Genomic DNA, 19,639 nt, shown 5'->3' on the forward strand with positions numbered 1-19,639 from the left:
AACAATGGGAAGTTACTGTCCCCATTACAAGAATGGAGAAACTGGGGCAACGAAATTAAGGAACTTGCCAAGACCACACAGCAAATTAATAGTCGAGGTGGCACTAGAACATGGGAGTTGTGATTTACAGTTCCCTGATCTAACAACTTTTGAAAGTAGTCCACTTTTTCTTTGTTAAGCATCATTCATTCTCTGTGTGGTAAACAAAAAGGGAAGATGTCTCTAGTAGTATGGAATCTGCAGTACTGTGTTAACGTGGGAGGAGATAGACTTTTGATCTACTTTTTGTGCGTTGCTAACTCTTTTCTATTTAAAGCTCCATGTATTATCACAAGGCAACAACTGGAAACAAAAAAATTGCTTCTGTCCAATGGCCGAAGACGTACAGTATTGATTCAAAGTGACCAAACAATGGAATTTCTTTGTGGTGAACATTCTGACCTTAAAATCCCCTACTTCGTCAAGTGTGTAGATGGACACATGGATTTACCAACTTGTATATCTGGTAAATGTACTTAGTTCTATATCAGTTCTTTTCCTCAAATACATTTGAGCAATAAGGAAGGGAGCATACGTGTAGTGGGTTAATGTTGGTTCTGGGCACAGTTAAGCAAATCAGTCTTCCTTTCAGATTTATTTGGGACTTGGTAATTCAGGACTTCCTGAAAAAATCACCCTTTTCATGTTTCTATTTAATTAAGCAAATAGCTTTAAAAACTCTGGCACCAGCCAAGCTGGTCCAGTGAAACACTGACAAAGGTAAACGTGGGCAGAAAACCCACTTCTTTCAAAAACATATGTTTCCTTTTACAGAGACAAAAAGCTTTATTTAATAGACAGAAGTAGGGGGAGAGTTTCAACATTAATTCAACAGTCCAGGTCTGAAACCCATAGAAAATGCCTTGGTCTTCTCTACCAGGGAGTAACCTACTTAAAGCGGAGTTTCAACCTGGACTTTCCCGACAATCCTTTCATTTGAAGGGTGGGAGGGTTTTGCCATACTTGAAAATAGCCAGGGATTTAGTATCCTAGAGCCTGAATATCTTAGGCTACCTGCCAGAGGCCAGGCTCATGTGCATGGTGTCCCATTCCTCACACAAGTTCGGTGTCAGGCAAGCAGGGTTCAGACTCATAACAACATACTTTGTTTACTATGGAAATTTAGCTCAAATGCAACATTTGACCTCCCGTGAGATCCTGATGTTTCATCCAAAGTTTCCATGTGTAAAGATGTGATTCACCCAAGCCCTGTAGGAGCTCAGATGGGATTATAGCCCAAGCGATCTGGGAACTACTTGTCTAGGACTGAATATAGCAAACCTTGCACCTTGGAACAGTGTAATTCCTTAATCACTTCTCATGCCTGCTCAAGGCCACCAAATACTGGAGAAAAACTTTTTGTGTGGTTACATGCATTTTTGTAAAACTGGCAGTTTAGGTAACTGCAAGGCAGGAAGGAATTTTCTGGTATCATCCTGGATCAATTAGATCAGCGAACTAAACCAGTCATGTAGATTATGTGCACAAAACTGAAAGGATTAAGAGTGCAGATTATGTTTATTAATGACCAATTCAATGCAGTTTATTCCATGATTTCCAAAATAAAGGAACTTATGACCATAGATGTTGTATAACTGTGTGTTAGAGTAGCATTTAGGACCTTGCTTAAATGTATACCAGTTTGATCTTGCCCCATAACTAAACTATTGATTTCAGTGAGAGCTGGATTAGGCCTGAAAAGCCAAAAAATTCAGAGCATTGTGACAGATGAATACAGTAACTCCTCACCTAACGTCCTTCCACTTACCGTTGTTTCAAAGTTAGGTCACTGCTCAATTAGGGAACATGCTCATTTAAAGTTGTGCAATGCTCCCTTATAACGTCGTTTGGCTGCCTGCTCTGTCCACTGCATGCAAGATTTTGTGGAAGAGCAGCAACTTTACAAAGGAGAATTGCACAAGGTCCTCTTCTCCACCTCCTTCCCAGCACTTCCCCCACGGCCAAACAGCTGTTTGGCGGTGGGGGAAGTGCTGGGAGGGAGGGGGAGGAACGGGGAAGGGCCGCATCTCCACTCCTCCTCCCTCCCAGAAAGTCCTAAGAGTCACCAAACAGTTGCTTGGCAGCGCTTAGGAGTTTGGGGGTTTTTAGGGCAGAGGGGGAAGAGGGGAGAAGCGGGGATGCAGCATACTCCAGAGAGGAGATGGGGTGGGAAGAGCAGGCCTGGAGTGGAGCGGGGACAGGAAGAGGTGAGCCTGGAGCATCCCCCAGCAAAGTCAGGGCCTGTTCTTCTCTGGGTAAGCTGCCACTGCTCCTGCGAAGGTGCTTCCTAGCGTCCTTGCCTGCAGCGGGCTGTGCCTGTGTGGGGTAAGCCAGGGGCACTTCCCAACCACAGTACAGCACAGTACTGTACAGTATATAATGCCTTTTGTCTGCCCCAAAACAATTTCCATGGAACCTAACCCTCACCCGCATTTACATTAAATCTTATGGGAAAATTGGATTCATTTAACATAGTTTCACTTAAAGTTGCATTTTTCAGGAACATAACTACAATGTTAAGTGGGGAGTTACTGTACTGGTGCCATCAGCATGCTACATATAGAATAGCAAAGCCAAAAACATTTGTATCTGTACAAAATCATAACTACAGATATTTTCATTTAGGAACTGGGGAAAAGTGTGGCCGTCCACCTACTATTGAGAACGGAGACATAACTACTTTATCGCTAAAGGAGTATGCATTTGGCTCTTCTGTAGAATACAGATGCCAGCATTATTATATAATAGAAGGAGAAAGGAAATCATACTGTTACAATGGAATCTGGACAAATGAACCAGTTTGTTTAGGTAAGAAAAATATTCAGGAGTAAAAAGTTTTTAATTTATAACTAATTTAATTTTATAAACCATGATCTCCTAGCTACTATTTTGTCATTTCTTTTTCATGAAGCTGAAATTTATTTTCAAAGCTGTCATTGCATTGACTTTTTTTTTAAAAAAACTAAGTGACATGTAGATTTAACAGCATAGTTAACTAGAGTTGGTCAAAGTCTGGGAAAATATTTCTATGAAAATGTTTACAAATTTATCTCCCCACTTTTCCATTTAAAATGTTTCAATGGTAATTTTCAAACTAGCTTTATGATTAACAAATCAGCTAAAAAGGAAAGGACAGAGTGAAGTTAATTGGATTAAACCATATTTGCTCCTACCTACGGCAAAGAGCCAGAACATTGTATAGCCAAAAATCCAGCATGAAGGAGTCCTGCTGCCATTCTAACCAGACTAACATTCCCATCTGACTATCTGGTAGTTGATGTGATGGTTCTAGCAGGATGATGAAGCAAGCTTAAAAGAATAAAAATGTATTTTTAAATACACTTGTGAGAATGTGCCATCCCCTCATAACTAAGGGTGGGAAAAAGGAGTTTAGAACATTGACAAACTGGAAGGAATGAAGATGTAGCAAGAAGCAGCCAGTTACAAAATGACCACTTTAGGTTATGCCAAATGAAAAAGACTAGTCCTCGGAACAGTACGTTGGGGGAAAAAGTTCCTATAAGAAGCCAAATTCATACCAGCAGAGTTAATAAGGATCAGGATATCATGAAGGAATGGGCTATTGCTCTGTTTACATGCTGCCTCCATAGCCAGTGGTGTATTACAATCATAGTGCTGCAGGTGGAGTAAACTGTAGCTACAAAGTTTTCAGCAGCTCCATGTGTGATACTTCCCACCAGTGAGAAAAAATTGTTGATTTCCCCTCATAGTGGGAGTAGGAATGGGGAAGAAAGAACTTACTTGCCACAAATCTGAGAAGTAAGAGGGCCTGGGGATACCCAAGGTAGCTGGCATGCTACCGGAGCCAGTAGGGACAAGGGTATTGATGGGAATCAGGGGCCAGTGGGGACTGAAAGAGGGATTAGTGATGGTGGTTGGAGTGCAGGCGTGGAAGTCTAGCACAGCGGGGGTAGGAAGGCAAGGGTGGATCAGTGGGAGCTGGGAAGAGGGACAGGAAAAAGGGTGGTTGAGGATATAGAGGAACCTCTAGAATATAGCAACCCTGTCACCTTGGAGCAGTGTAATTCCCTATCACTTCTCAAGGCTGCCATGTACAGGAAAAAAGAAAAAAACAACATTTTTTGTGATTATCTGCATTTTTGTAAAACTGGCAGCTTCCCTCATTTTGCCCCTTTCCCAAAACCATCCCTCGTATGCCCCTCCCTGTCACCACCACCTCCGTCTCCCTGTGGATTCCACATGACTCTGTCCAACAGAGGGGCCACCTAAATTACCTCAAATTAGGCATCACAGCATCACTCACTACCTGGGAAGAGCACTTGTAGCTGCCTGCCCACAACCCAGTTGAATGGGCTTGACATCTCACAGGACACTGAACAGCTCCTGAATAAACTCTACCTACCTCAGAGCTTGGTTTAGTTAACACTTTTTCAAGTTTCAGAGTAACAGCCGTGTTAGTCTGTATTCGCAAAAAGAAAAGGAGTACTTGTGGCACCTTAGAGGCTAACCAATTTATTTGAGCATAAGCTTTCGTGAGCTACAGCTCACTTCATCGGATGCATACTGTGGAAAGTGTAGAAGATCTTTTATACACACAAAGTATGAAAAGATACCTCCCCCCACCCCACTCTCCTGCTGGCAATAGCTTATCTAAAGTGATCACTCTCCTTACAATGTGTATGATAATCAAGGTGGGCCATTTCCAGCACAAATCCAGGGTTTAACAAGAAGAAGCGGCTGTCCTATCTCGGGGCCTCTCCTTCTGCCCCTCCACCCCCACGAACATGATACAGTTCTGTGGTGACCTAGAACCCTATTTTCAACGTCTCCAACTCAAGGAATATTTCCAACATACCTCTGAACAACATACTAATCCACAGAGACCTCCCTACCAACACTACAAAAAGAAGGATTCTAGGTGGACTCCTCCAAAAGGTCCAAGCAGCAGACTGGACTTCTACATAGAGTGCTTCCGCTGACATGCCCGGGCTGAAATTGTGGAAAAGCAGCATCACTTGCCCCATAACCTCAGCCGTGCGGAACACAATGCCAGCCACAGCCTCAGAAACAACTCTGACATCATTATTAAAAAATGCTGACAAAGGAGGTGCTGTTGTCATCATGAATAGGTCAGAATATGAACAAGAGGCTGCTCGGCAGCTCTCCAACACCACTTTCTACAAGCCATTACCCTCTGATCCCACTGAGAGTTACCAAAAGAAACTACAGCATTTGCTCAAAAAACTCCCTGAAAAAGCACAAGATCAAATCCGCACAGACACACCCCTGGAACCCTGACCTGGGATATTCTATCTACTACCCAAGATCCATAAACCTGGAAATCCTGGGCGCCCCATCATCTCAGGCATTGGCACCCTGACAGCAGGATTGTCTGGCTATGTAGACTGCCTCCTCAGGCCCTACGCTACCAGCACTCCCAGCTACCTTTGAGACACCACTGACATCCTGAGGAAACTACAATCCATCGGTGATCTTCCTGATAACACCATCCTAGCCACCATGGATGTACAAGCCCTCTACACCAACATTCCACACAAAGATGGACTACAAGCCGTCAAGAACACTATCCCCGATAATGTCACGGCTAACCTGGTGGCTGAACTTTGTGACTTTGTCCTTACCCATAACTATTTTACATTTGGGGACAATGTATACCTTCAGATCAGCGGCACTGCTATGGGTACCCGCATGGCCGCACAGTATGCCAACATTTTTATGGCTGACTTAGAACAACGCTTCCTCAGCTCTCGTCCCCTAACACCCCTACTCTAATTGCGCTATATTGATAACATCTTAATCATCTGGACCCACAGAAAAGAAGCCCTTGAGGAATTCCACCATGATTTCAATAATTTCCATCCCACCATCAACCTCAGCCTGGTCCAGTCCACACAAGAGATCCACTTCCTGGACACTACAGTGCTAATAAACGATGGTCACATAAACACCACCCTATACCGGAAACCTACTGACCGCTATTCCTACCTACATGCCTCCAGCTTTCACCCTGACCACACCACACAATCCATTGTCTACAGCCAAGCTCTATGATACAACTGCATTTGCTCCAACCCCTCAGACAGAGACAAACACCTACAAGATCTCTATCAAGCATTCTTACAACTACAATACCCACCTGCGGAAGTGAAGAAACAGATTGATAGAGCCAGAAGAGTTCCCAGAAGTCACCTACTACAGGACAGACCTAACAAAGAAAATAACAGAACGCCACTAGCAGTCGCCTTCAGCCCCCAACTAAAACCCCTCCAACGCATTATTAAGGATCTACAACCTATCCTGAAGGACGACCCAACACTCTCACAAATCTTGGGAGACAGGCCAGTCCTTGCCTACAGACAGGCCCCCAACTTGAAGCAAATACTCACCAGCAACCACATACCACACAACAGAACCACTAACCCAGGAACCTATCCTTGCAACAAAGCCCGTTGCCAACTGTGCCCACATATCTATTCAGGGGACACCATCACAGGGCCTAATAACATCAGCCACACTATCAGAGGCTCGTTCACCTGCACATCCACCAATGTGATATATGCCATCATGTGCCAGCCATGCCCCTCTGCCATGTACATTGATCAAACTGGACAGTCTCTACGTAAAAGAATAAATGGACACAAATCAGATGTCAAGAATTATAACATTCATAAACCAGTCAGAGAACACTTCAATCTCTCTGGTCACACGATTACAGACATGAAAGTTGCAATTCTTCAACAAAAAAACCTTCAAATCCAGACTCCAGCGAGAAACTGTTGAATTGGAATTCATTTGCAAATTGGATACAATTAACTTAGGCTTGAATAGAGACTGGGAGTGGCTAAGTCATTATGCAAGGTAACCTATTTCCCCTTGTTCTTTCCTAACACCCCCCCCCCCCCGACATTCTTGTTAAACCCTGGATTTGTGCTGGAAATGGCCCACCTTGATTATCATACACATTGTAAGGAGAGTGGTCACTTTAGATAAGCTATTACCAGCAGGAGAGTGGGTTTGTGTGGGGGGCAGAGGGTGAGAAAACCTGTATTTGTGCTGGTAATGGCCCAACTTGATTATCTCACACATTGTAAGGAGAGTGATCACTTTAGATAAGCTATTGCCAGCAGGAAATTGGGGTGGGGGGAGGTATTTTTTCATGCTTTGTGTGTATAAAAGATCTTCTACACTTTCCACAGTATGCATCCGATGAAGTGAGCTGTAGCTCACAGAAGCTTATGCTCAAATAAATTGGTTAGTCTCTAAGGTGCCACAAGTACTCCTTTTCTTTTCACTTTTTTCAAATACATTTTATTTGGAATAGTTCCTAATTTCTATTTTATGCTAGGCAAAGGCACTTAATTGTAGATAGAAAACATTCCATTAGTTTCATGCTTTTATTGTCTTACTGCTTCATCACTAAAAGGAATGCTGCACTCTTCTTGCAAATAGTCTAAAAACAGTGACATTACCCATTAAATTCAGATTCAGGTAACACTAATCATCTGTAGTAAGTGACTTTCAGAAAGTGGAAAAAACTGTTTGCTTTCTCCTAGGACTAAAGTTCCCTACTTGGAATCACATTTACATCACATATTGAAGCCAACGAGCTTCAATGAGAGTCACAGAGGGCACAATGGCCCTTAATTATTTTATCATGAGATCTCCTTCAATTTCACTATAGGATTTTCCCATTTGGATTTCTATAACATTCTAATAATATTTCTGTTGTTGTTACAGAGCCATGTGTTATCACACAAGAAGATATGAGATCACACAACATAGATCTGAAGTGGGCTTCAGCTCAAAAACTCTATGTGTCACATGGAGATTTTGTAGAGTTTAAGTGTAGATCCAGTTTATTGCCGAACTCTTCAAATAATTATAGAGTGCAGTGCAATGTGGGCCAAATACCTTATCCCCAATGCACTTAGAGATGGGTGAATGTAGGAGACTTCACCACATGTGAATGGCAAGTACTCTTTATTATTATGCTTATCAGTGGTCCCTCTGAAACAGATCCCCAGGGTTTTATCATTCAAACTAGAACTACAACCAGATAGCAGTCGCTCCAGGAATTGTATAATAGCAACAACTAATTCATGTTAACCAATGCTATAGCAACACTGTTGGGTGTGCACCTTTTTAGGAGTAATGCCTCCAGAAATAATCAGCCAAGATGATAGAAGACATAAGCAATCCTCACAGAGATCAAACAAAAGAATATAAAATTCCAGAGGCCTTTTAGAATGAAAATTGGGGTTTGTGCTCTTTCTTGCTTCTTTATGTTGGCTAATGGCAGCCTAAAAGGTGGGATTTTTTTCTCCCCATCCTAGCATATTGCACTAGAAATTGAGACCTAGTTTAGAATGAAAGACTAAGATGACTGGAGAATGAGCGTAATTGTGACATCACAAGAATAAAGAGTGAAAATTAAGCAAATAAGACAGGATGTGATTTTTAGTCAGATAGTTAAAAACAAAACACAAAGAATTACAGTTTAATTTCAGTTACCAAGATCTCATGCCCCTACAATTAAGTATGTTAGAGTGTACAATAAACATGCTCTGAGACCTCGCAGTGGTCCTCCGGCTAAACCAGGGAAGTCCATATGCCTGGTATTTCTAAAGTAGAAAAAAAAGCTATTCAAAAACTTTGTAAACAAGAAGAGTCCTTTCAGGCCTTCTTGCTACTTTATAAAGAAACAAAAGGGGGCATAACCTAATTTTTTTTTAAATTGCAGGTCACCTTTAAAGAACATGCTTTCTGTCCTCTCATACATTCACTGGTATCTTCTGAACCCTGCTTAGTTTCCAACAGTGATCTCCCATATTCCTCAGAAGGAATGATGGCCATTCTGAAATGGACCCCCTCCCCAATTTTATCAAAAACATTACCCACTTCTGTTGCTTGAGGCAGATTCTCACTTCACCAGAATTATATAAAACCCACTCATACTGCCACTGGCCCATCCACTTCAGGCTTCATATGCTACATACACCAAACCTGGCAAGCAAGAAAGCAAACAAACCTTACATGAGAGAATGCATTAAGCAGCTGTTCAAATGGTCAGAGTATCCTAGCTGCCAAATATACACTGAATTCACACTTACCTATGCCTTCCCAGTCAAGAAGCACAAATAGACCAAAATTGTCTCTCATCATACCTATATTGTGGTACCTAGTGGCTCAGGAAAATGATTCTTCTCTCTAAGAATAGAGCTTTAACAGAGTGAACAATAACTAGAGGACACATCTTGTAGACATTACTAAAGCTGTGTTGTCACTCTCATGACATTTTACGTTCTTAAAGCCCCAGCTCAAATGATAGATGAGAATCTCAACCTTCAGATCCAAAGCTGAATGTCCCTGGAGTTTAGATCTGAGGTTTTAGGCTTACGCTAATCTCTACCGAAAACAAATGGTTACAGGATGTACAGCAAATTCACAACTGTGAAGTGTACACTGCTTGATAAATCACAAACTCAATTATTAGAAATGGCTGTCACCTCTTTTATTCAGGTCCTACTATTGTTTCCTACATTATTATATTAATGAACAGTAATCATTTTATATATCTGTTAACCACCTATACAATATGGTGGGGAGGAAAGACTGGAATATGACATATGTTTGAGGACAACTCCAAATACATTGCATTCAATTAAATGATTTTCTCTCTCTGCTGTATTTCCTTCATTAACATTTCTCACTTTACAAAGCAATGCCTTGATCTCATCTGAAAAAAGGTTAGTAGAATAGGGCATATTGTCTATCAGCTTTTTTTTTTACATTAATTTTTTCATAAAAAATATATACTTCTCCCCCAAAATGGATTTTTCTTTAGAAAAACTGAATTTTTTGGCTGAAAACCTGTTTTTGACAATGTTGAAATTTTCTCATAGAACCCACCTATTGCTCACTGTTTTTCCCATCAACTCCATACTTGAGGTGCCATAATCTCTTTTGATAACCTATGCTTTCCTTTATAAATACAGCACTCAGAAAAGTGGTGCTGCAATACTGGACGGTTCTTATTAAGGAGATCACTTACAGAAAAGTCTCAGCAACAATTGCAGAAAGCTAGGATTTGGGGGAGGATAAGATAACAAAGGGAAGGCCACGGGAGCTTCTATAAAGTATTTTTAAACATTTTTATTCTAACACATTTAATGGATTTGTGGCAAAAATTCTAATTTCTTCAGATTTCCCCCAAATCTTAAGTGTTGGGTTCAAACCCCAGCTACATGATCTCCATGAACAGTTTAGGGGACAGTCCAATGCTCAAATGTTATGAGAAATCTTGCATAGAAAGTCTATGCATAGATGGTCTATGCATTATATTAAGGACAGTTCTAGGGAACTGAAAATGGTCTGAATTACCAAAAGAAGATCAATAGACAAAATAAAGCTTTTTGCATGACGACTTTTTATTTAAGGTTCATAAAACCAAAAAATATCCAGTGTAAATACATGTTTCTTAAGTTTTAAGTGGGCTACAAGGTCAAACACTTTGTCTTTAAAAATAGTTTAGTAACATTTTATTGGATTTCTAAATAAAATGTGGCCTGTCTCACATCCCTTGAAGCATCAGTGCTGTTGACGTCTTACCTATAAAAGCAAACATAGCTGCTGTTATTCTTTACAATATGAAGTTCACAGATCTTTGAGCACAGTTCTGTAGAAGGTGGAGAGAATAGTGTCAACAATGGCAAAGCAAAAGTCCACCAAAATGACATCTGACATGAATGTCAGTTCTTATGTATCTAACTTTAAATAAAATGATGCTACATCACACTTTGTTTTATTTATTCTTTATCTAGTATTCTATTAGGAATGGTTTTCCCGCAAATCCTATGTGATCATTTTATTTCCATTCTAACTGAGGCAGTTATATATAATGCTCCATAGTGCATGAAAAATGCGGCAGGGAGAGAAGCAGTAATTTGAGATCCATCACTGAAATAATCCTAATATGGAATACCTATAACCAGCAGTATAGCTCAACTCAGATGCCACATGCAGTTTTCATGAAGGTTCTGCTTGACCTGACCACTTGTCTAGTATTACAACAACCTGTCGCAACACAAGGAGTTTATTGTATGGGTCCTAGACTGGGAGTCTCACTGCCCAATCTGACATTGCTGCCAAAGCAATGCATTCAGTCCTAAAAATTGAAGGTTTGTGGGGCAAGAAGGCACTTCACTTTGCTCCCTGATATTCCCACTCCAGTGGAAGTGGACACCAGAACCTGTAGCTGTCCTCTGCTAGACAGAAGGTCTCCACAGTGCAGAGTCTTTGAGGAAGTGACCATTCTTGATACATAAAGATGACCAACTGACTTGCCCAAGGTCACGGAATCAGTGGCTCTCTAGGGATCAGAATCAGGAAGCTATCCAAAAATAGGTTAGCAAAAACACACAATCATTTGAAGGCATCCATTATTTAGACCAGGCATTCTCAAATTTTCTCCATGCAGGACATCTTGTCATGGTCCCAGTTCCACAATCCTTTGAGTCATGGTAAGAAATTGAAGCTGGTTTTGGCAGCAAGAGGTGGTGTTGGATTGTTTTATGGGGTGGGGGTTGTTGGATGTGGTAGCAGGAACTACTGAATTGGGATTGGAGCTGCCTCCTCCTCTCTGCAGCCACACTGCTACAGAAAAGCATCATTAATTTGCTGCTGCACTACATTCAATTGGGGAAAATGCAACTGACTCCCAACTATGCTTGAGCAGAGTTTTCCTGGAACACACCATCGCACAGGCATGTAGGAGGGAAGGGAAGACCATTACCTTTTCCGTAACTGGTGTTCAAGATGTGTTGTTCATGTCCATTCCACAATAGGTGTGCGTGCTCACCACATGCACCGGAGCCGGAAGTTTTTCCCCGGAGCGCCCCTAGTGACACCTCTATGGCGTGGTATAAGGGAAGCTGCACACTCCCTGCACCCTCAGTTCCTTCTTGCCAGACAACTCCAACAAAGGGGAAGGAGGGCAGGATATGGAATGGACATGAACAATACATTTCAAAGAATACCAGTTAAGGAAAAGGTAACTGTCTTTTCTTCTTCAAGTGATTGCTCATGTGCATTCCAGAGTAGGTGATTCCAAGCTATATCTGTTGGAGGTGGATAGGAGTTCACAACTCTTGGGACGCAGTACTGCCCTGCTGAACCCAGAATCCTTCCTGGTTTGGGAGACAATCGCATAATTCTAGGTGAACGTGTGAACCAAAGACCATGTGGCAGCCCTACAAATGTCCTGAACGGGAACATGGGCTAAAAAGGAAGCCGACAAGGTTTGCACCCTAGTCAAGTGTGCCCTCACAAATCAGCAGCGGGGGAATTCCCGCCAGGTCATAACAGGTACAAATACACAAAGTGATCCAATTGGAGAGCCGCTGAGTGGAGATCGGCCGACCTCTCATGCGTTCGGCCGAGGCGATGAACAGCTGCAAGGACTTCCTGAACAGCTTAGTCTGCTCCAGGTAAAAGGCCAGAGCCCGTCTCACATCCAGCATGTGGAGGCGGCGCACCTCACTGGACGCACTGATCGCCACCAGGAAGGCTACCTTCCACGAGAGGTGCGACCAGGAGCACGTAGCTAGAGGCTCAAACAGGGGACCTATCAACTGGGCCAGCACCAAGTTCAGGTCCCACAGTGGGACTGGGGGCCTAACGTACGGGAAGAGACGAACCAATCCCTTAAGCAATCGGCCAGTCATAGCATGGGAGAATACTGTGTGCCCCTGCACCGGTGGGTGGAAGGCCAATATGGCTGCCAAGTGCACCTTGACGGACGAGGGCACTAGGCCTTGGGCTCTAAGGTGAAAGAGGTAGTCTAAAATGAGTTGGGTCAGAGTAACCACAGGCAAAACACCCCAGTTGTCTGCCCACCAAGAAAACTGAGACCACTTCACCAGGTAGGCCTGGCACATAGAGGGCCGTCTGCTTTCCAGGAGGACGCACTGAGCCCCTTCCGAGCATGTCCTTTCCTCCTGGCCTAACCATTGAGCAGCCATGCCTTGAGGTGTGGTGCCGCTAGGTTGTGGTGGAGGAAGTGGCCCTGGTCCTGGGAGAGCAGGTCCCTGGAGCAGACGTGGGGACACTGGCAGTTCTGCCAAGTCACGAACAGGTCCACTTGGGAAGTTCCCCACTCTTGGAAAATCCTGTTCACCTTTGGGTGTAGTGACCACGCATGCTGAGAGGAGAATTCTTGGCTCAGGTGATCCGCCCGTGAGTTCCAGGCACCTGATAAGTGGTGGGCTTGCAGGCAAATACTGTGGGCTATACGAAAGTCCCACAGCCTGAGGGCTTCCTGGCAGAAAGCAGAGGAGCAGGCCCCGCCTTGCCTGTTGATGTGAAACATCAAGGCCATGTTGTCCGTGAGAACCCTGACCACTCTGCTATCCAGGTGTGAGCAGAAGGCCATGCATGCCAGCTGGACCGCCCTGAGCTCCTTAACGTTTACATGCAGGGCAAAGTCCTGCACGGACCACAGACCTTGGGTCTGAACGTTCCCCACATAGGCTCCCCACCCCAGGTCCAACGCGTTGGACACCAGCTCCACCGATGAGGGCCTGCCCCTGAATGGGACCCCATGGGGCACATTCCCCGGGGAGGACCACCATTATAGGGAGGTGATCACTGGTTCAGGCACAGTGAGGACCTTGTCCATCCTGTCTCTGGACTGGGAGAACACCAAGGCCAACCAGAGCTGGAGGGGCCTCATCCTGAGCCTGGCATGGCAAACCACATATGTGCATGCTGACATGTAACCCAGGAGCTGGAGGCACACTCTGGCGGTAGTCACGGGGAACCTTGTGACTGTGTTGATGAGCCCTGTCAGGGTCTCGAATCTTTCTGATGGGAGGGAGGCCCTGACTGATGTCGCATCCAGGACTGCCCCGATAAACTTTATGCGCTGCACCAGGACTAACGTGGACTTGGTGTCGTTTACCAACAGGCCCAGGGTGGTGCATGTGGACAGGAGGAATACCACATAATCCCGCACCTGCAACCTGGAGCTGCCCTTGACCAGCCAGTCGTTGAGATGGGGAAGATCTGAACCCCATAACGTCTGAGGTAGGCTGCCACCACAGACATTCAAGGTCAGCCGCGACCACTTCTATTTCTATTAAAAATCTTCTTGTAAGGAAACTGAATGCTTTTTTCATTGTTCTCAGATCCAAGGGTTTGGGTCTGTGGTCACCTATGCAAATTGGTGAGGATTTTTAACTAACCTTTCCCAGGAAGTGGGGTGCAAGGGTTGGGACGATTTTTGGGGGAAAGACGTGTCCAAACTACGTTTCCCAGTAAACCCAGTTAGAGTTTGGTGGTGGCAGTGGATATTCCAAGGACAAAGGATAAAATTAATTTGTACCTTGGGGAAGTTTTAACCTAAGCTGGTAAAAGTAAGCTTAGGAGGTTTTCATGCAGGTCCCCGCATCTATACCCTAGAGTTCAGAGTGGGGGAGGAACCTTGACACCCTGCCTCTCCCTGTGGTTGACAGACTCTACCACTAGAGAGCTGGGGTCATTGTGGGTGTACATTCATGCCCCTTGGCAGGCACAAAGTACTTGTGTTCTGCCCTCTTAGAGCTGGGGGCAAGGAAGCTGGGGTTTGCCACAAGGCGATTGAAATTTTTGCCACCCCTTCGTGGAGTGGAGGGCCACCCTGCCCAGTACCGAGGCTGAGAGGACACTGAAAAGGGAGTCCGAGGGTTCCTCCACCTCCTCGGCTTGAAGGTTGAGGCTCGAAGCCACCCTTTTCAACAGTTCCTGGTGGGCCTTATAGTCCTCCTGCAGAACAGGTGGAGGAGGGGGCGTAATTGCCTCATCAGGGGAGGATGAGAATGGGGGTGTGGTACTCTGCATACCCCCCAATACCAGAGGTCCTACCACTTGGTCGCCCTCTGGGCGCAGAACCGGAGATGAAAGCCCCACCGATTCCTTTCTGGGAGGCTGAGAGAGGGAGACCGATGGTTAAGGCTCTCTCTAAGGCTCCGGCCACCAAGTGAGCCACCATTGGGGGCTGCACCATGGGCCACAGGGCCCACTGGTACCCTGGTGCCAGCCAAGGAGCCCGGTGCCACAGCACCTGCTGTGGCACCAGCGGAGCAAGCTGTTCAGCCTGACTAGCCCGTCCCATTGACTGACGACTACGAAGGGAGACCGGGCTGGCATACGACCTGCCACTGTCCCAGGACTGGGAGGAGCGGTGGCATCAGGAATGGTGCGATCATGAGACCATGATCCTGGTGTGGAGGAGCAGGAGTACCGCCAGTAGCAGCTGCTCCGCTACTGGCTCTGACGGGAGGATTTGCGACAGTGAGGTGCCGGTGATCGACGCCTGGGACCACAGGAGTGGTGCTGTGGTGGGGTCCTAGAGTGAGACAAAGAACGGGAACGGCATCGATGCCCGTAGTGCAATGGGCTACGGTAGCCTCTCGGAGACCAGGACCTCTATGTTCCCTCGAGTCGGAGCAGTGCCTGGAACTCCTGCCAGTTGGAACCCAGCCAGACAACCTGGTGGGGTGAATGGGGACCGGCGCAGACTGCACACAGGTGGTCGCTGAGCGGCCAAAGGCATCAGGAACATTCCCTAGACTGCAAACAGTACCGACCAGACGGTGACTGCGGAGATCCAAGCAGCGACTTGCCTCTGGACCGGGAAGCCAATGGTGGTGGTGCCCCTGCTACGGGCAGAGACATAATGTCCCGGGCCACTTGCAGGGCCTCTGGCGTGGAGGGCACCTGGACATCCGGGGAGGTTAGTGCCAAGTGGACCGGACTGCTCCGCTTAACCTGAGTCGGAGGCCTGGAGGCTGATGGGGATTGAGAACTGCCCAACTTGGGTCTAATCTCTCCCCCAGTCTTGCTCCGGTGTCTCGGAGGAGAAGACCTCTTCTTAGCCTTTTTGGCATGCCCCACGGACAAGGAGCGGTGCCGACTGGTGGAAGGCACCGAAGGGTCGCCACATACCAACACCGCAGTACTCGGTGCCAACTCGGAGCGGCGCACCAGCGTAGGGGTCAACGCCGACTCCATCAGAATGGCTTGGAGCCAAATGTCCCATTCTTTCTTGGTCTGAGGCTTGAAGGACCTGCAAATCTTGCCGCGATCGCTGAGATGGGTTTCCCCCAGACAGTGTAAACAGTCTGCATGAGGATAACTCACTGGCATCGGCCGCCTGCAAGTGTTGCATGACTTAAAGCCCAGGGCATGGGGCATGCCCTGATCTGGGTGCACTAAACTACTTTAACTACAGGTACTACTAACTGAACGAACAAGAGTTCAAGAGGAAAGCTGCAGCCAAGCTGGAGCAGAGCAGTTCCAATGCACCTTCACTGCTGGCAAGAAGCAACTGAGGGTGGGGGGAGCACGCAGCACCCCTTACACTGTGCCATAGAGGCACCACTCCAGGGGTTGCTAGGGGTGCTCCCCTATGGGTACTGCTAGGGGAAAAACTTCCTGCACCGGGGCACATGGCAAGCACGCACACCTTGTGTGGAATGCACATGAGCAATCACTCAAAGAACTTCTCCTTTGTTTGCTTTCTGTGTCCAATGGCAACTGTGATCGTATAGTTTCACCACAACTTTCGAGCCAGACTGGTGCCACCCATCTAGAGGTTGCAACTCCTAGTATAAGAACTCCTGCCATTTAATACTTTTGATTCAGCCATCAGAAAACTACAGTCAACATCTTTCTGGTTCTTAGGCCGTTGGTTCTAACCACTAGACCAAACAGTTTCAACTCACGTCACACAGGAAGATATTTAATTTTTTTCAGAGATTCTATAACAACTACTTCTGTTGCTCCCTCTCCAACCCACAAAAAAGGACCAACCACAAAACTATGTGACTCATAGAAGCCATATGTGAAATGCACATAAATATACAAGCCACATGTAACTATATCAGAGCCATAGTTTGGTTGAGAATCAGTATTAGTGCTGGTTAATCATCTTGGAAATGGTAGCCCATAAATGGAAATTAAAATATTATACATATGCATGTACAAATTTCAAATTAAATACTGCCTTAGCCTTACCTTCCTCTCTCAACACATCTTGGATATGTCAGCTGTCCTCTGCTACACTCTACTCTAAAATCAAACTCTGAGGTTGATGGTGCTCCATAATGATTCTCTTTACATAGAAATTCAATGTAGTCCCCATGGAAAAAATAAGATTTGTCATCAAAACTCCATCTCAGTATTAAGTTATTTTTGTCCATTACATCCTTCGATAAAGTGCATGGTTCTTAAACACAAAAAAGATGCATAGTTAATCTCCTTTATAACTTAATATACAGGTTAATATTAATATATAAGACTGCATTATTTGGCTATAGCTAGTATATTAAAATTAGACACAAACACCTTCCTCCCTTCTATGTATTAGACAAATATCAGATGATAGTACTTTTGGATGTTGCATACATACTCCAATTCTTATAGGCTTAGGAAAACAGGATAAACAACTGCAGGTTTCCCCAGATCTACCAAAGCCCAGAGGCTTCACATCTATCAAAATTGCTCAGATTGAGAACTTAATTTGAATACGGGAAATTAATAATTAAAACCTGAAACAAAAGTTGAATCATTGAGTCACTTTTTATTTTTTTTTTTTAAACAAAAGCACATCTTACATACCTATGCAATCTGGTGGGGTAGTCCATTGACCTTTGGAACAATAGACTCTATTGGACCCTTGCAAAAAATGATGATCAAAGCAAGTATATTCAACTGAAGAATCACTCTCATATTCTGTCAGTCGTGGGTCAATAACATCTCCATTCTTAATAATAGGGGGGGAGCCACATTTTTCTTTGGGATCTACATAAAATAAATAGTGTCAAAAACTTTAACAAAGAGACATACAGTGTGTCTTAGAGGAGAATCTGGCACCTTACAAGAACTTCTTACTTTGTATGCACTTAAATTCTGGAGCTGGGATTCTCAGCAAATCTTTGGGCTCCAAGTGTTTAGAAAGACAAGTCTCACCCCCCTTCTGAAGGCATCCCTACCCCCCAGGAAAATGTGTTCTTCTGCTGTGTTCATATCATTTTAAAATACTTCTTTGCTATGGAAGGGACAATTTGACCCTAAACTTCTATTGTTATTAATAGCAGAGTCTATATCTTTACTGTTCAAGCAAAGCTATCTCAGTGTGTCTGAACTGGGTGAGTTACTATAGGACTGCAAAAACAGCTTTATTTTACCTTTCATAATGCATGTTGGATATCTGAGTTTTCCACGGGTACACTGTACTGTTAGCTGAGACGGCCTGCTGGAGGCTGACAAATAGTATCCCTGTTTACATACAAAATCGATAGTGTCACCATGCAGGAAAAATAACTCTCCTTCCAGTCTCCATTTCATCTCTATGTTGTTATTGCTAACTTCATCCACATTAAGAGTGCATGGTTCTGGAAAACAAACATCTACGTTTATACAAATATTTCGTTAACAATTCCCAAATTTAAAAGTTCTTAGCCAAAAAAGGCTTATAACTCAATGATCCTGCAAACTGATTTGAACTTTATATGAAATGCTACAACTTCTTTAGATCTTTACTCACCAGAAATCACAATTAGAATAGGTAAAATTAAAGGTAAGTTGGGGAATGTGAACTGCCCCATCACAGGGGACAAACTCCTTTTGACACAAACTTTACGGGAAATCAGGCTAATTCCTGTCATTCCTGGAAATCAGACTAATCAGTACCAATGATGCATGTGGTATCTCAGGCTGTGTTTACTGATGGTAAATAATTCACTTCTGCTGATGACAGAGATAAGAGCATTAATCCTACTTAGTTACCATAACTGGGAAAATCTTTTTAAGAGGAAGAGAGTCATCTACCGGAACTGACAGAAGTACTAGAGATGCTAGATTTTGTCAGCCATTCCAGGACAAGTGTAGCCAACACCTGGCAAATTTAACTTTTTTACTTAGATGTCTGACTGAGGAATTGATTTGAGGGGGTGGTATTTTTTAATCGTTTGGAGTGTTTGCTTTTTCTTGATTTTCTTTTGAGTTAAATTGAGTTAAAGGTCTGTTTTATTTTGGTTGTTTTTAAATTGATAGATATGCACATTTTATTACATTAAATAAGTAAATATAATTGTATTGGTCTTCTATTTGCATGCATGCTGGAACTAGGGATGCGGGGGGTGCTGTAGCACCCCTAACTTGAAGTGGTTTCCATTATATACAGCGTTTACAGTTTGGTTCAATGGCTCTCAGCACCCCCACTATACAAATTGTTCCAGCACCCTGTCTGTTTGTGCTTTACTATAAAAGAGTTTTCTAATAATGACATTTTAAAGAAAATCTGGTTACTACTAAGGATCTGCTCTACCATTATTACCCTCTCTGTATACGTACTAATTTTTTCCTGCAAATTTAGTTCTTATGAAAGGTGTTGAGAAACAGCACAGGAGAATAAAGTCTCTGATTATCCAGAAAAAAAGCTACAGCCTGGGAAATGACAATGCAAACTGTCCCACAACTATGCCTCAAAACTGACCACAAGGCAAAAATTCAAGAGACGAGACAAGGATTCTTTCTTTCAGCCATCAAGTACTTGTCT

At 44.1% G+C, this 19,639-nt stretch overlaps 2 protein-coding genes across 5 annotated transcripts in view; one reads left to right on the forward strand and one right to left on the reverse strand.

Moving 5' to 3' along the window:
• Positions 1–9,810, forward strand: part of LOC311524817 (complement factor H-related protein 2-like) — a 30,152-nt gene extending 20,342 nt beyond the window's left edge. For both annotated transcript variants that reach the window (XM_084636342.1, XM_084636341.1), the window contains 3 exons: positions 317–505; positions 2,665–2,847; positions 7,780–9,810. In XM_084636342.1, coding sequence (XP_084492468.1) covers positions 317–505; positions 2,665–2,847; positions 7,780–7,973 — 566 coding nt within the window. In that variant the 3' untranslated portion in view covers positions 7,974–9,810. The remainder of the gene's footprint in view (positions 1–316; positions 506–2,664; positions 2,848–7,779) is intronic.
• Positions 9,811–9,938: 128 nt separating this feature from the next.
• The window catches only part of LOC311524787 (coagulation factor XIII B chain-like), a 46,806-nt gene continuing 37,105 nt past the window's right edge, over positions 9,939–19,639 (reverse strand). For 2 of the 3 annotated variants that reach the window (XM_084636291.1, XM_084636289.1), the window contains 4 exons: positions 18,267–18,473; positions 17,698–17,880; positions 17,095–17,305; positions 9,940–10,650 (listed from right to left, as the gene is read on the reverse strand). In XM_084636291.1, coding sequence (XP_084492417.1) covers positions 10,647–10,650; positions 17,095–17,305; positions 17,698–17,880; positions 18,267–18,473 — 605 coding nt within the window. In that variant the 3' untranslated portion in view covers positions 9,940–10,646. Of the gene's footprint in view, positions 10,651–17,094; positions 17,306–17,697; positions 17,881–18,266; positions 18,474–19,639 lie in introns of all 3 variants that reach the window. The other variant, XM_084636290.1, reaches the window with a different exon arrangement.

Source organism: Lepidochelys olivacea (assembly GCF_965140295.1).
Source record: "Lepidochelys olivacea isolate rLepOli2 genome assembly, chromosome: 8".
Classification (NCBI taxonomy): domain Eukaryota; kingdom Metazoa; phylum Chordata; order Testudines; family Cheloniidae; genus Lepidochelys; species Lepidochelys olivacea.